Source organism: Procambarus clarkii, chromosome 29, assembly GCF_040958095.1.
Source record: "Procambarus clarkii isolate CNS0578487 chromosome 29, FALCON_Pclarkii_2.0, whole genome shotgun sequence".
Taxonomy (NCBI): Eukaryota; Metazoa; Arthropoda; class Malacostraca; order Decapoda; family Cambaridae; genus Procambarus; species Procambarus clarkii.
This window is the reverse complement of record NC_091178.1, coordinates 20,174,936-20,190,167: the sequence shown is the minus strand read 5'-3', so window position 1 is coordinate 20,190,167 and position 15,232 is coordinate 20,174,936. Positions and strand designations below refer to the sequence as shown.

Here is a 15,232-nt window from a genome sequence, read left to right as displayed (position 1 = left end):
TAGCATCCTCACTCATCCCAGTGTACCACACTCATCCCAGTGTCCACACTCATCCCCCTGTCCACACTCATCCCTCTGTCCTCACTCATTCCAGCGTCCACACTCATCCCAGTGTCCACACTCATCCCAGCGCCCACACTCATCCCAGCGTCCACACTCAACCCAGCGTCCACACTCATCCCAGCGTCCACACTCAACCCAGAGTCCTCACTCATTCCAGTGTCCATACTCATCCCAGCATCCACACTCATCCCAGCGTCCACACTCAACCCAGAGTCCACACTCATCCCAGTGTTCACACTCATTCTAGCATCCACACTCATCCCAGTGTCCACACTCATTCCAGTGTCCTCACTCATCCAAGCATCCACACACATCCCAGTGTAAACACTCGTCGCAGAGTCCTCACTCATCCCAGCGTCCACACTCATCAAAGCGTCCACACTCATCCCAGTGCCCTCACTCATCCCAGGGTCACACTCATTCTAGCGTCCACACTCATCCCAGCGTCAACACTCATCCAAGTGTCCTCAATCATCCAAGCATCCACACTCGTCCCAGCGTCCACACTCACTCCAATGTCCTTGTGAGATTTATATTTATTTAATTTATATGAATTTATATAGAATTTATATTTACATTAATTTATATACTTCGATAGCAATTTGTATAATGATAAGTGGACTGTATTTCTACAATAATCTCATAATCTCACAAATCGATCATCTACACATTAGGGGGGTTTTATATTAATTTAATTTATATATATGCAGCCAATCAAACTACAGTATTAGACTACATACATTGAAGAGGTTCCTTATCTTATAGTACAGCAGGTCTTAGTCCACCAGGTATAACTAGGTTGTAGACACCACATTTTCCCTCTTTGAGGTAGCTTCCATCACCCTGGTAACTGATGCACAAAGCATGCTTCCTCGTCTTGACCTGTCAAAAGGGCGCTAGCTATAAAGCCAGAATCCTATATATGACAGGTATATCAGAAAAAAACACTGTACATGGAACCTTAAAGACCTGGCTTAATTACCTTTAGTATGAGGCTATGTCGTGCTCTAAGCGGTTCACCCTACCCAATGACATTAATGGCCACTAATGATAGATAAATGGGTTTCGGTAGAACACTTAACTTGAATTTGTTGACAGCGTGTTGAAGATGGTACACCTTTGGTTTCCATAACACTACGTCCAAGTAAAATTAACAGGAGCCGAATTTGCTCCTGTGAGCCTCTCTGGTCTAAGTATAAACAATGGCTGCCTAACACTCCATAATACTGACGCTACTGGCCGACGTTGTCCAGATATAATAGGAGCCGAATTTGCTCCACGCGTCTCGGAGGTGACAACAACAATGGCTGCCCCTCCCTCACCCTGACGCCTGGCTTACATTGTCCAGATGACAGAAAGTGATAGAAGGGTCACATTTACTCTACTTTAATATTGATAATTAAGTTAATTTATATGAGATGTTTTATGATGGTAAAGTCCAAAGACTAATGTATTTAAGAATAATTCCCACCATAATAGGTGGTGAATATAATAGTATGTGGTGATGATATCCCGTTTTCTTTAGACGGTAATTCCACTACAAGTTACGTTTTCTATGGGTAACTTGTTTATACAATACAGCTATTATCTGTCTGTATGATATTAAATGCTGTCGGATTTTCCGACATAATTCCCCAGGGGGCTGCTCACGGGTCAAAGTCCTATTAGAACAGACGAACACCGATACTCCTCCTTCGAATTATTAGATTAATTTGATGTTAGTAGTTAGTAATCACACATTTGTGCATCTGTCCGTACAGGACGGATGTCCCGTACTAGAGTTGCAGGGGTTAGAAGTCTAATGCGATTTCATTTCCCTGTCAACTCTTGAAAGGCTAATATTCAAGCCTAAATACATATTATTTAACCCAGAAGACTGGATGTGATCAAGTACTACAGTCAAGTATGATTCAGGGACTGCAGTGAGATCAGTGACATTAGATATAACTTGAAGTTTGTTCAGGTAACTGGTCACTGATATATAAACACTGAGGCCCATGGAATACATCTTGATTAAATAATAAATGTATCAAATCAGTCATCAGATTTATTGGGGTTTAATTTAGTTAATTGATTCAGAAGATTGAATAGCTCATCATTAAAGTAAAGTATGCTTCTGAGACTGCAGTGGGTTCAGTGACATTGGTCGCAGTGACTTGTAGCTGTTTAGGCTACTGTTCACTGATTTGCCACTGAAGCCTCATGAACTCATCTTCAGCTTTAAATGATGATATTAACATCAACCTCTGTTGCAATAGTCAGCTGTAATCTCCTTAGTATAATGCTACTGGAGAAATATAATCAGCTGACAAATTTAGATTTCTACTGGTATTGTTTATCTGCAGGCATAGGTCTCCTCAAGCTTGATACTGGGCCTGAGAGTAATTTACCTCCTGCAGAATTTAACATGGTTATGCCCTGACATTTAATAGGGCTATTGATGAATCGATGGCAATAGTCTGTCCCTACAAGGAGACCGAAGTCGGTGAGGTGATCAGACTTAATATTATCTGCCAATTTTATTCCTCTATTTCTCAGGAATTTGGCTGTTGCTCTCAGACCTTGAACTTGTAGGTCTACTGGTATTTTGTCCACCACAATGGCTTGTACTCTACAGACGTACCTGCCTAAGCGTACTGATGGTTGTACCACCTGGTAGACTTGAGGTCCTGCATCTGTTACAAACCCTGAGATATTGAATGACATCTGGGCTACAGGCCTTAATTGTAGTTCATCTGCCAGCTTTTTAGTGACATATGTTCTCTGGGATCCTTGGTCAAACAACCCACGGGTATGGACCTTGGCCCTCTTATTCAGGATGGTAATTTGGGCAGTAGGCAAAGTCGTATTACCTTTAGACTTTGCCGATTGGACACTCTTCGTTTGTTGCACCTTGCAATACTGTACTGTGGTGGGAATGCTATCTTCCACCTTGGGTCTTGAATACGTTAATTTCGTATATTTGGACAGTGCTGCATGGTGCCTACCTCTTCTACACCTGTTGAATTGAGTATCACAATAGTCTATGTTGTGTGACTTGAGACACCTTGAACATCTCCCTAATTCCTGAAGTCGCTCAATACGAGTGTCTCTGGTTGGATAATTAGCACAACAGTATGTTGAATATTTCTTTTTGCAGAACATACATGTCCCCCAGCCTACTGCACGTTTGGAAGTTACCGGTTTGGGTGAACTAGTAACAGTAGGCTTGGAGGATTCTGCTGTATTGTCAGATTTTCTCCAACTAGATGAGAGAGTACTTGGCTGATGTTTATTTGGGGTAGTTATTTTACCCTTTAATTGACATTTTTTTCTATTTCTGAAGGCTTGCATGAGGCTTTAACTTCCTCATTTGCACGTCGTTTATTTATGATGGAATGTAAACCTTCAGTGATGTCCTGTACTGTCAGGATGGTGTTATGTTGATGTGCGTATAATTCATCTAGTGACTCAAACTCCATGCTGAAGGATTGTAAGAGTCAGCAGTCTGATAAGGTTGAGGTAAGTCCACCAATTGTAGTACTAAATGTATGAAAGTTTTCTCATTGCCAGCATTATCCATATTGGCTAGTTGGTTAAGCCTTGTGGGGCTTGTACTTGGGCTGCTCATAATGCTGAACAAGCACTGATGGTAGCCTAGGGTAAAATTCTGCACTCACTAGGCTATAATCCTACCTCTACTAGAGGTTAGCACTTAAAATTAATACACATTATATATATACAATCATACACACTAATGATTTGAGTGATAAACCAGTGTCACTGGAAGTACCATTAGGTTAGCTCTTCTAAATCACCCTAGGATGGTATAGACACTAATTAATCACTCAAAGGTGTAATGATCATAAGTAAATTATTATATATACAACTCAACTCGAGTTGATAAAAATTATACCCAAAATAGGGTCTGCACCATTCATTAACGGTGCTAGGTTGTTCAATATAGTACAACTAGACTATGGTAATAATGGGACTAGGATGAACAATAAATATTTCAACTAGTCAATGGTAATAGGGGACTAGGTTATCTATAAACACTAGTCAATGTATATCCTACCCTGTTGTGGGTTGGCAATTGGTAAATATTATATTGTGAACACTAGTGCAATATATATTAAATAATTCTCTATTTTGGAGAAATAATATACACAATTATTGATAAAAGCCTCTTAATTGCCTCTATGAAACTTCTAATATTATCAAGAAGTATTAAATATTATTAGTGACCTTGCGAAATTAACTCAACAAAATTCGTGGATAATCTCTCGCGAAATTTAACACCACGAAATCCGTGAACAATCTCGCGAAGACACAGCCACTAATTTGGCTGGCTTCAATATTAGCGCTGTCATCTCACAGAATAACACGCCACCAAATATCTGTGGGTGACCCTGAAACCGCTGACTAAGGCTGAACCGAGGGGCTCTTGAGCTCGGTCGAGGCTACGCTGCCGTCTTTGACTGGCTTTGTATAAATCTCACTGCACTAATATATTTAATGAAGATGACCTATGATGTGGGTTCAAAGGACCAAATAATCCAGTTCCGAAGGTCCAAATAATGTGGGAACCGACCTGTGAGATTTATATTTATTTAATTTATATGAATTTATATAGAATTTATATTTACGTTAATTTATATACTTCGATAGCAATTTGTATGATGTTAAGTAGACTATATTTCTGTCATAATCTCACAAATCGATCCACTACACATTAGGGGGGGTTTATATTTTATTTATATATATGCAGCCAATCAAACTACAGTATTAAACTACGTATATTAGTATACATTGAGGAGGTTCCTTATCTTATTATACAGCAGCTTAGTCCACCAGATATAACTAGGATGTAGACACCAAATTTCCTCGTGTGAGGCAGCTTCCATCACCCAGTAACTGATACACAAAGTTTGCTTCCTCTTCTTGACCTGTCAAAAGGGCGCTAGCTAAAAGCCAGAATCCTAATATATGACAGCTATATCAGAGAAAACACTGTATAATGAATTATAAAGACCAAGGCTTAACTACCTTTTATTAAGAGGCTGTTCGCATTCTAACCCGTTCGCCCTATCTACTGACATTAATGGCCAAAAATGATTAGACAAATGGGTTTCGGCAGAACACTTTCCTTGATTATGTTGACAGCGTGTTGATGATGGAAGACCTTTGGTTTCCATAACACTTCGTCCAAGAGAAATAATAGGAGCCGAATTTGCTCCCTGCGCCTCTGTGGTCTTAAACAACAATGGCTGACCACTCCCTCACCACTGACGCTACTGGCCTACATTGTCCAGATATCCGTAAGTGATAGAAGGGTCACATTTACTCTATTTTAATACTGATAATTAAATTAATTCAAATGAGATGTTTTATGATGGTAAAGTCCAAAGACTAATGTATTTAAGAATAATTCCCACCATAATAGGTGGTGAATTTATAATAGTATGTGGCAATGATATCCCATTTTCTATAGACGGAAAATTCCACTACAAGTTACATTTTCTATGGGTAACTTGTGTATACAATGCAGCAATATTATCTGCAATTGCATTGATATTATTAAATGGTGTCGGAATTTCCGACAAATGTGGTCCCAATATACAAGAAGGGTGACAGACAAGAGGCACTGAACTACAGGCCAGTGTCCTTAACTTGTATACCATGCAAAGTGATGGAGAAGATCGCGAGAAAAATCTAGTAACACATCTGGAGAGAAGGGACTGCGTGACAAATTGCCAACATGGGTTCAGGGAGGGTAAATCTTGCCTCACTGGCTTAATAGAATTCTACGATCATGTGACAAAGATTAAGTAAGAAAGAGAAGGCTGGGCAGACTGAATTTTTTTAGACTGTCGGAAAGCCTTTGATACAGTCCCCCCCATAGGAGGCTGGTACATAAGCTGCAGAGACAGGCAGGAGTAACTGGTAAAGTGCTCCAGTGGATAAGGGAGCACCTAAGCAAGAGGAAGCAAAGAGTTACAGTGAGGGGTGAGACCTCTAATTGGCGTGAAGTCACCAGTGGAGTCCCATAGGGCTCTGTACTCGGTCCTATCCTGTTTCTGATATACATGAACGATCTCCAGGAGGGTATAGACTCATTCCCCTCAATGTTTGCTGACGATGCCAAAATTATGAGAAGGATTAAGACAGAGGAGGACTGCTTGAAGTTTCAAGAAGACCTAGACAAACTAAAGGAACAGTCGAACAAATGGTTGTTAGAGTTAAACCCAAGCAAATGTAATGTAATGAAGATAGGTGTAGGGAGCAGGAAGCCAGTTACTGGGTATCATTTGGGAGATGAAATTCTACACAGTCAGAAAGAGAGAAAGACCTAGGGGTTGATACCACGCCAGACCTGTCCCCTGAAGCGCATATCAAGAGGACAACACCAGCAGCATATGCCTGGTTGGCTAACATAAGAACGGCATTTAGACACTTGTGAAGGAATCATTCAGAACTTTGTATACCACCTATGTCAGACCAATCCTGGAGTATGCAGCCCCAGCATGGAGTCCATATCTAGTCAAGCATAAGACCAAACAGGGAAAAGGTCAAAGGTTTGCCACCAGACTAGTACCCGGGCTGAGAGGGATGAGCTACGAAGAGAGACTACGGGAATTAAACCTCACGTCGCTAGAAGACAGAGGAGTTAGGGGGGATGTCATCACCACGTACATGACTCTCAGAGGAATTGGCAGGGTAGATAAAGAGGGGCTTTTTAACAAAACGGGCACACGCACTAGGGGCCACAGGTGGAAACTGAGTGTCCAAATAAGCCACAGAGATATTAGAAAGAATTTTTTTAGTGTCAGAGTGGTTGACAAATGGAATGCATTAGGCAGTGATGTGATGGAGGCTGACTCCATACATGGTTTCAAGTGTAGATATGATAGAGCCCAATAGGCTCGGGAACCTGTACACCAGTTGATTGACAGTTGAGAGGCGGGACCAAAGAGCCAGAGCTCAACCTCCACAAGCACAAATAGGTGAATACAAATAGGTGAGTACTTATCCAAGATTCCTCATTTGACCCAGCATCCACACTCTTCATATTGTCCTCACTCATCCCTGCGTCCTCACTCATCCCAGTGTCTACACTCATCCCAATGTCCTCATTCATCTCAGCGTCCACACTCTTCGAAGCGTCCTCACTCATCCCAGCGTCCTCGCTCATCCCAGCGTCCACACTAATCTCAGTGTCCTCACTCATCCCAGCGTTCACATTCATCCCAGCGTCCAAACTCATCCCGACGTCTGCACTCATCCCAGCGTCCAAACTCATCCCAGCTTCCACACTTATCCCAGCATCAACATTCATCACAGTTTCCTCAATCATCCCAGCGTCTTCAATCATTACTGCGTCAACACTCATTCCAGAGTCCTCACTCATCCCAGTGTCCTCACTTATCCTAGCGTCCACACACATCCAACGTCAACACTGATCCCAGTGTCCTCACTCATACCATTGTCCTCACTCATCCCTGTATCCACACTCATCCAAGCGTCCACACTCATCCCAACTTAATCAATCATCCTAGCTTCCATACTCATCCCAGCGTCCATACTTATCACAGGGTCCACACTCTTCCTAGTGTCCACACTCATTCCAGCATCCACATTCTTCCCAGTGTCCACACTCATCCCAGCGTCAACATGCATCCTAGTGTCCCCACTCATCCCAGTGTAATCACTTATCTCAATGTCTTCAATCATTACAGCGTCCACAGTCATCCCAGTGTCCTCACTCATCCCAGTGTCCTCATTCATCCTGCGTCCTCACTCATTCCAGCTTCCACACTCATCCCAGCGTCCTCACTCATCCAGCGTCCACACTATTCCCAGTGTCCTCACTCTTCTCAGCGTCCTCACTCATCCCAGCGTCCACACTCATCCCAGTGTTCACACTCATCCCAGTGTCCTCACTCACCCCAGTGTCCTCACTCATCCCAGCGTCCACACTCATCCCAGTGTTCACACTCATCCCAGTGTCCTCACTCTTCCCAGCGTCCACACTCATTCAAGCGTTCTCACTCATCCCAGCGTCCTCACTCATCCCAGTGTCTTCACCTATCCCAGTGTCCTCACTCATCCCAGGCTCTTCAATCATCCCAGCGTCCAAAGTCATCCCAGTGTCCTCACTCTTCCCAGTGTCCTCAATCATCCCAGCGTCCAAACTCATACCAGTGTCCTCACTCCTCCCAGTTTCCTCACTCATCCCAGTGTCCCCACTCATTCCAGTCTCCTCATTCATCCCACGTCCTCACTCATCCCAGCGTCCACACTCATTCCAGCGTCCACACTTATTCCAGTGTCCACACTCACCCCAGTGTCCTCATTCATCCCAGAGTCCACACTCATCCAAGTGTCTTCACTCAACCCGTCATCCACACTCATCCCAGTGTCCTCACTCATCCCAGTGTCCTTATTCATCCCACGTCCTCATTCATCCCAGCGTCCACAGTTATTCGAGCGGCCACACTTATCCTAGTGTCCAAACTCATCCCAGTGTCCTAACTCATCCGTTTGTCTTCACTCATTCCAGCGTCCTCATTTATCTCACGTCCTCACTCATCCAAGGGTCCACACTTATCCCAGCGTCCAAACTCATACCAGTGTCCTCAATCATCCCAGTGTTCTCATTCATCCCAGCTTCCTAACTTATCCCAACGTCCACACTCATCCCTATATCCTCACTCATCCCAGTGTCTTCATTCATCCCAGCGTGCACACTCATCCCAGTCTCCAAACTCATCCCAGCGTCCACACTCATCCCAAAAACCATACTCATCCCAGGGTCCACACTCATACCACCCTCTTCACTCATCCCAGTGTCCTCACTCATCCCTTCTTTCTGACTCATCCCAGCGTCCACACTCATTCCAGAAACCATACTCATCCCAGGGTCCACACTCATTCCAGCGTCCACACTTATTCCAGTGTCCAAACTCATCCCAGTGTCCTAACTCATCGGTGTGTCTTCACTCATTCCAGCGTACTCATTTATCCCACGTCCTCACTCATCCAAGCGTCCACACTTATCCCAGCGTCCAAACTCATAGCAGTGTCCTCACTCATCCCAGTGTCCTTACTCATTCCAGTGTCCTCACTCATTCCAGCGTCCACACTCATCCCAGTGTTCTCACTCATACCAGTGTCCTCACTCATTCCAGCGTCCACACTCATCCCAGTGTCCTCACTCATCCCAATGTCCTCATACATCCCTCGTCCTCACTCATTCCAGCGTCCACACGCATTCCAGCGTCCACACTTATACCAGCGTCCACACTCATCCCAGCGTCCCTACTCATCCCATCGTCCACACTTATCCCAGCTTCCTCACTCGTCCCAGCGTCCACACTCATCCCAGCTTCCACACTTATCCCAGCTTCCTAACTTATCCCAACGTCACACTCATCCCTATATCCTCACTCATCCCACCGTCTTCATTCATCCCAGCGTGTACACTCATCCCAGTCTCCACACTCATCCCAGCGTCCACACTCATCGCAGAAACCATACTCATCCCAGGGTCTACGCTCATTCCAGTGTCCACACTCATCCCAGTCCCCACACTCATCCCAGCGTTTTCACTCATCCCAGTGTCCTCACTCATCCCTTCATTCTGACTCATCCCAGTGTCCACACTTATCCCAGCGTCCACACTCATCCTTGTGTCCACACTCATCCCAGTGTCCTTACTCATCTCAGAGTCCTAACTCATCCCTAAGTCCACACTTATTCCAGCGTCCACACACATCCCAGTGTCCTCACTCATCCCAGCGTAAACACTCATCCCAGCGCTAACACTCATCCCCGTGTCCTAACACATACTAGTTTCCCAACTCATCCCAGTTTCCTCACTCATCCCAGTGTCCTTACTCATCCCAGCGTCCACACTCGTTCCAGTGTCCTCACTCATCCCAGTGTCCTTACTCATCCCAGCGTCCACACTCGTTCCAGTGTCCTCACTCATCCCAGTGTCCTTACTCATCCCAGAGTCTACACCTATCCCTGCGTCCAAACTCAGGCCAGTGTCCTCACTCATCCCAGTTTCCTCACTCATCCCAGCGTCCATACTCATCACAGCATCCTCACTCATCCCAGCATCCACACTCATCCCAACGTCCACACTTATCCCAGCGTCCAAACTCATCCCAGCGTCCACACTCATCCCAATGTCCACACTCGTCCTAGCTTCCTCATTCATCTCAACGTAACACTCATCCCAGCGTCCTCACTTATCCCAGCGTTCACACTCATCCCAGCGTCAACGTTAAACCCAGTGTCTTCACTCATCTCAGCGTCCGGACTCATTCAAGCGTCCACTCATCCTAGTGTCCTCACTCATCCCAACTTCCTCACTCATCCCAGCGTCCACACTCATCCCAGCGTCCACACTCATCCCAGCGTCCACACTCATCCCAGCGTCCACACTCGTTCTAGTGTCCACACTCGTCCTTGTGTCCACACCCGTCCTAGTGTTCACCCTCGTCCTAGTGTCCATACTCGTCCTAGTGTCCACACACGTCCTAGTGTCCACACCCGTCCTAGTGTCCACACTCGTCCTAGTGTCCACACTCGTCCTAGTGTCCACACTCGTCCTTGTGTCCACATTCGTCCTTGTGTCCTTACTCGTCCTTGTGTCTACACTCGTCCTAGTATCCACACTCATCCTTGTGTCCACACTCATCCTTGTGTCTACACTCGTCCTATTGTCCACACTCATCCTTGTGTCCACACTCATCCTTGTGTCCACACTCGTCCTAGTGTCCACACTCGTCCTAGTGTCCACACTCGTCATAGTGTCCACATTCGTCCATGTGTCCACACTCGTCCTTGTGTCCACACCCGTCCTCGTGTCCACACTCGTCCTAGTGTCCATACTCGTCCTAGTGTCCACACCCGTCCTAGTGTCCACACTCGTCCTAGTGTCCACACTCGTCCTAGTATCCACACTCGTCCTAGTGTTCACACTCGTCCTTGTGTCCACAGTCGTCCTAGTGTCCACACTCGTCCTAGTGTCCACACTCGTCATAGTGTCCACATTCGTCCATGTGTCCACACTCGTCCTTGTGTCCACACCCGTCCTAGTGTTCACACTCGTCCTAGTGTCCATACTCGTCCTAGTGTCCACACCCGTCCTAGTGTCCACACTCGTCCTAGTGTCCACACTCGTCCTAGTGTCCACACTCGCCCTAGTGTCCACACTCGTCCTTGTGTCTACACTCGTCCTAGTGTCCACACTCATCCTTGTGTCCACACTCATCCTTGTGTCCACACTCGTCCTAGTGTCCACACTCATTCTTGTGTCCACACTCATCCTTGTGTCCACACTCGTCCTTGTGTCCACACCCGTTCTAGTGTCCACATTCGTCCTTGTGTCCACACTCGTCCTAGTGTCCACACTCGTCCTTGTGTCCACACTCGTCCTAGTGTTCACACTCGTCCTAGTGTCCCACTCGTCCTAGTGTCCCACTCGTTTTGGTGTCCACACTCGTCCTAGTGTCCACACTCGTCCTAGTGTCCACACTCGTCCTAGTGTCCAGACTAGTCCTAGTGTCCACAATCGTCATAATGTCCACACTCGTCCTAGTGTCCACATTCATCCTAGTGTTCACACTCGCCCTAGTGTCCACACCCGTCCTAGTGTCCACACTCGCCCTAGTGTCCACACTCGTCCTTGTGTCTACACTCGTCCTAGTGTCCACACTCATCCTTGTGTCCACACTCGTCCTAGTGTCCACACTCGTCCTAGTGTCCACACCCGTCCTAGTGTCCACACTCGCCCTAGTGTCCACACTCGTCCTAGTGTCCACACTCGTCCTAGTGTCCACACCCGTCCTAGTGTCCACACTCGCCCTAGTGTCCACACTCGTCCTTGTGTCTACACTCGTCCTAGGGTCCACACTCGTCTTTGTGTCTACACTCGCCCTAATGTCCACACTCGTCCTAGTGTCCACACTCGTCCTAGTGTCGACACTCGTCCTAGTGTCCAGACTAGTCCTAGTGTCCACAATCGTCATAATGTCCACACTCGTCCTAGTGTCCACATTCGTCCTAGTGTCCACACTCGCCCTAGTGTCCACACCCGTCCTAGTGTCCACACTCGTCCTAGTGTTCACACTCGTCCTTGTGTCCACACTCTTCCTAGTGTTCACACTCGTCCTAGTGTCCACACTCGTCCTAGTGTTCACACTCGTCCTAGTGTCCAGACTCGTCCTTGTGTCCACACTCGTCCTATTGTCCACACTCGTCCTAGTGTCCACACCCGTCCTAGTGTCCACACTCGTCCTTGTGTCCACATTCGTCCTAGTGTCTATACTCGTCCTAGTGTCCACACAAGTCCTACCTACCTACCTTGAGGCTACCTTGAGGTGCTTCCGGGGCTTAGTGTCCCCGCGGCCAGGTCGTCGACCAGGCCTCCTGGTTGCTGGACTGATCAACCAGGCTGTTAGACGCGGCTGCTCGCAGCCTGACGTATGAGTCACAGCCTGGTTGATCAGGTATCCACACTCCTAGTGTCCTAGTGTCCACACTCCTTCTAGTGTCCACACCCGTCCTAGTGTCCACACTCGTCCTAGTGTCCACACCCATCCAAGTGCCCACACTCGTCCTTGTGTCCACATTCGTCCTACTGTCCACACCTGTCGTACTGTCAACACCCGTCCTAGTGTCCACACCTGTCGTAGTGTCCACACCCGTCATAGTGTCTACACTCGCCCTAGTGTCCACACTCGTCCTAGTGTCCACACTCGTCCTAGTGTCGACACTCGTCCTAGTGTCCACACTCGTCCTAGTTTCCACACTCATCCTTGTGTCCACACTCATCCTTGTGTCCACACTCGTCCTTGTGTCCACACGCGTCCTTGTGTCCACACTCGTCCTAGTGTCCACATTCGTTCTAGTGTTCACACCTGTCCTAGTGTCCACACTCGTCATAGTGTCCACACTCGTTCTAGTGTCCAGACCCGTCCAAGTGTCCATACTCGTCCTTGTGTCCACACACGTCCTTGTGTCCACACTCGTCCACACTCGTCCAAGTGTCCACACTCGTTCTTGTGTCCACACTCGTCCAATTGTCCGCACTCGTCCTATTGTCAACACTCGTCCTAGTGTCAACACCCGTCTTAGTGTCAACACTCGTCTTAGTGTCCACACCTGTCCTAGTGTCCACATTTGTCCTAGTGTCAACACTCGTCCTAGTGTCAACACTCGTCCTAGTGTCCACACCCGTCCTAATGTCCACACCCGTCTATGTGTCCACACTCATCCTAGTGTCCACACCCGTCCTAGTGTCAACACTCGACCTAGTGTCAATACTCGTCCTAGTGTCCACACCCATCCTAGTGTCAACACTGGTCCTAGTTGAACGCTGAAAGGCAACCTGGAGGCGAAACTTGACCACAGCACGGTGGCCCTGAAGCATCTGGATGCCCACCAGGTCAGACAGCTTCACATGTAGCACGTCCACTAGGGCAACACCAACCAATGGATGGCCCACCGGCACCGTAAACGCGAGACCAGCCGACAACGTCCTCTTCATTGGAGGGCGAGACGTCCCCTTGGCTAAGCAAACGTCACCCTGTCAGTGGCAAACCACCACCTGCAGGGCAAACAAGCAATCACCCAACGGAAACACAAGCCAGGAGCGGAGAGACCTCAGGAACGTCCGACCTGGCCAGCGGTCACCACGCAACTCCCCACACCCGTCCTAGTGTCCACACACGTCCTAGTGTCCACACTCGTCCTAGTGTCCACATTTTTTTTTATTTATATTTTTACATGCAAGCATGCGATTTAAATTACAATAAAACATAAAACCAGAAACATAACAGAACAAAACAAGAAACCGCCGGCCAGAAGGACTGACAGAACAACAATTACCAAAACTGGAAAGGGTACAGGAAATGCAGGATAAAAACACAAAAGGTTACAAAATAGAGAACAAAACAGAAAACAATCACAAACAAGCATGCAATGCAAGCAAAACAAGAACATAGGAACAAGTTAAAACATTTTAGCAGTATGAAACAAAACAGAAGCGCCGGCCTGAAGGACCGAAAACAAAGCACAACAGTATGAACAAAATGAAATATAATAAAAAATACAATAAGATAGCACAGCACACAACCAGCCCATAACAAAAAAAAAAAAAAAAAAAAAAAAAAAAAAAAAAAAAAAAAAAAAAAAAATAAAAGACAAACACAACACGTAAGCATAAAATAAAGCACATAGGGCACGGTAATAACACAAAATAAATACATGAAGACTAACACACACACCAAACCACCTGCTTCGCCACAAACAAAGGGAGAATCACGGGCACAAACTACCAGAAGGCAAACAAACAGCCAGAAGGGCACACAGCACAAAATTAATACCAAAAGTAGAAAATCATCAGACATACTTGCCCGGAAACACGTCCCGAGGGAATCGTACATGGAACGCCTCCCATCGTAACCACTGCCAAGGGCCCTGACCATCCACCGGGGACGCCATATCATCCGGGACATTGGCAACAAACACCCTCAAACAGGGCACTCAAATGGTATCACTCCTGATCCGAGTGACCGGCACACGCTCCCACACCAATGGAACTGCCCCACCCTGAAAGTCCAGCGCCTCCTCGCAGATCGGTAACACAGCAATCCGCGCCCAGTTACCCAACGGCATCATAGACTCCGGTAACACAGTCCCCACGTCCCCAACGGACGTCCTCAGAGGAGGGAGCCGGACAGAAGGCACCACCACAGGGGCACCAGCGTCCACGGACACACCACCGGACGACTGCCGGGAAACCGAACTGCGCACATCCTTGCGCAAGGTCACCACCAGGCCACGCCCAACCCCTTCATCCCCACCATCCCTGGCAGTGGAGGCCACCACGCCCCACCGCAGAGAGGCCCCCGGTGGAGAAGAAACATCAGACACATCCGAGACACAGGCACCAACGTCAGCAGGCACATGGACTTCCGCCACCACTAACTGCGGAGCCAGCGACGCATCCGGAACCACTCCATCCACACCCGAAGACCCACAGTCACTAAATTCCCCAACATCAGCCCAGGCAGAAGACGAACGCCGGGAACGTTTGGACACCGGCCTGAAATCGTCAGAGCCGGAAGCTGACTCAGAAACACGGGCCCCACTAGCCGGACGAACTGACGCC

At 47.1% G+C, this 15,232-nt stretch overlaps 4 protein-coding genes across 4 annotated transcripts; all 4 read right to left on the bottom strand.

The window, feature by feature from the left end:
* Nucleotides 1–8: 8 nt before the first annotated feature.
* On the bottom strand, nucleotides 9–467 carry LOC138369633 (chloride intracellular channel protein 6-like). Its single transcript, XM_069333056.1, has one exon. The coding sequence runs from the start codon at nucleotides 465–467 to the stop codon at nucleotides 9–11; it is 459 nt and encodes a 152-aa protein (XP_069189157.1).
* On the bottom strand, nucleotides 464–7,417 carry LOC138369632 (chloride intracellular channel protein 6-like). The gene is made up of 2 exons (XM_069333054.1): nucleotides 7,058–7,417; nucleotides 464–583 (listed from the first exon to the last, which is right to left on the bottom strand). Exons 1-2 carry the CDS (start codon nucleotides 7,415–7,417, stop codon nucleotides 464–466), a joined length of 480 nt encoding a protein of 159 aa, XP_069189155.1.
* A 2,466-nt stretch (nucleotides 7,418–9,883) lies between these two features.
* Nucleotides 9,884–10,270, bottom strand: LOC138369631 (processed variable antigen-like). Its single transcript, XM_069333053.1, has one exon. It carries the CDS (start codon nucleotides 10,268–10,270, stop codon nucleotides 9,884–9,886), a length of 387 nt encoding a protein of 128 aa, XP_069189154.1.
* A 90-nt stretch (nucleotides 10,271–10,360) lies between these two features.
* Nucleotides 10,361–11,383, bottom strand: LOC138369630 (uncharacterized). The gene has a single exon (XM_069333052.1). It carries the CDS (start codon nucleotides 11,381–11,383, stop codon nucleotides 10,361–10,363), a length of 1,023 nt encoding a protein of 340 aa, XP_069189153.1.
* Between the last annotated feature and the right edge of the window lie 3,849 nt (nucleotides 11,384–15,232).

Bases quoted from the DNA above. Each gene is read 5' to 3' on its own strand.
- LOC138369630 (XM_069333052.1), bottom strand. From the start codon at position 11,383: ATGAGTGTGGACACAAGAATGAGTGTGGACACTAGGACGAGTGTGGAC.
- LOC138369633 (XM_069333056.1), bottom strand. From the start codon at position 467: ATGAGTGAGGGCACTGGGATGAGTGTGGACGCTTTGATGAGTGTGGAC.
- LOC138369632 (XM_069333054.1), bottom strand. From the start codon at position 7,417: ATGATTGAAGACGCTGGGATGATTGAGGAAACTGTGATGAATGTTGAT. The intron at 584-7,057 runs GTATTCACCTAT...AAATCTCACAAG, and splicing joins GGATAAGTACTCACCTATTT to GACATTGGAGTGAGTGTGGA.
- LOC138369631 (XM_069333053.1), bottom strand. From the start codon at position 10,270: ATGAATGAGGAAGCTAGGACGAGTGTGGACATTGGGATGAGTGTGGAC.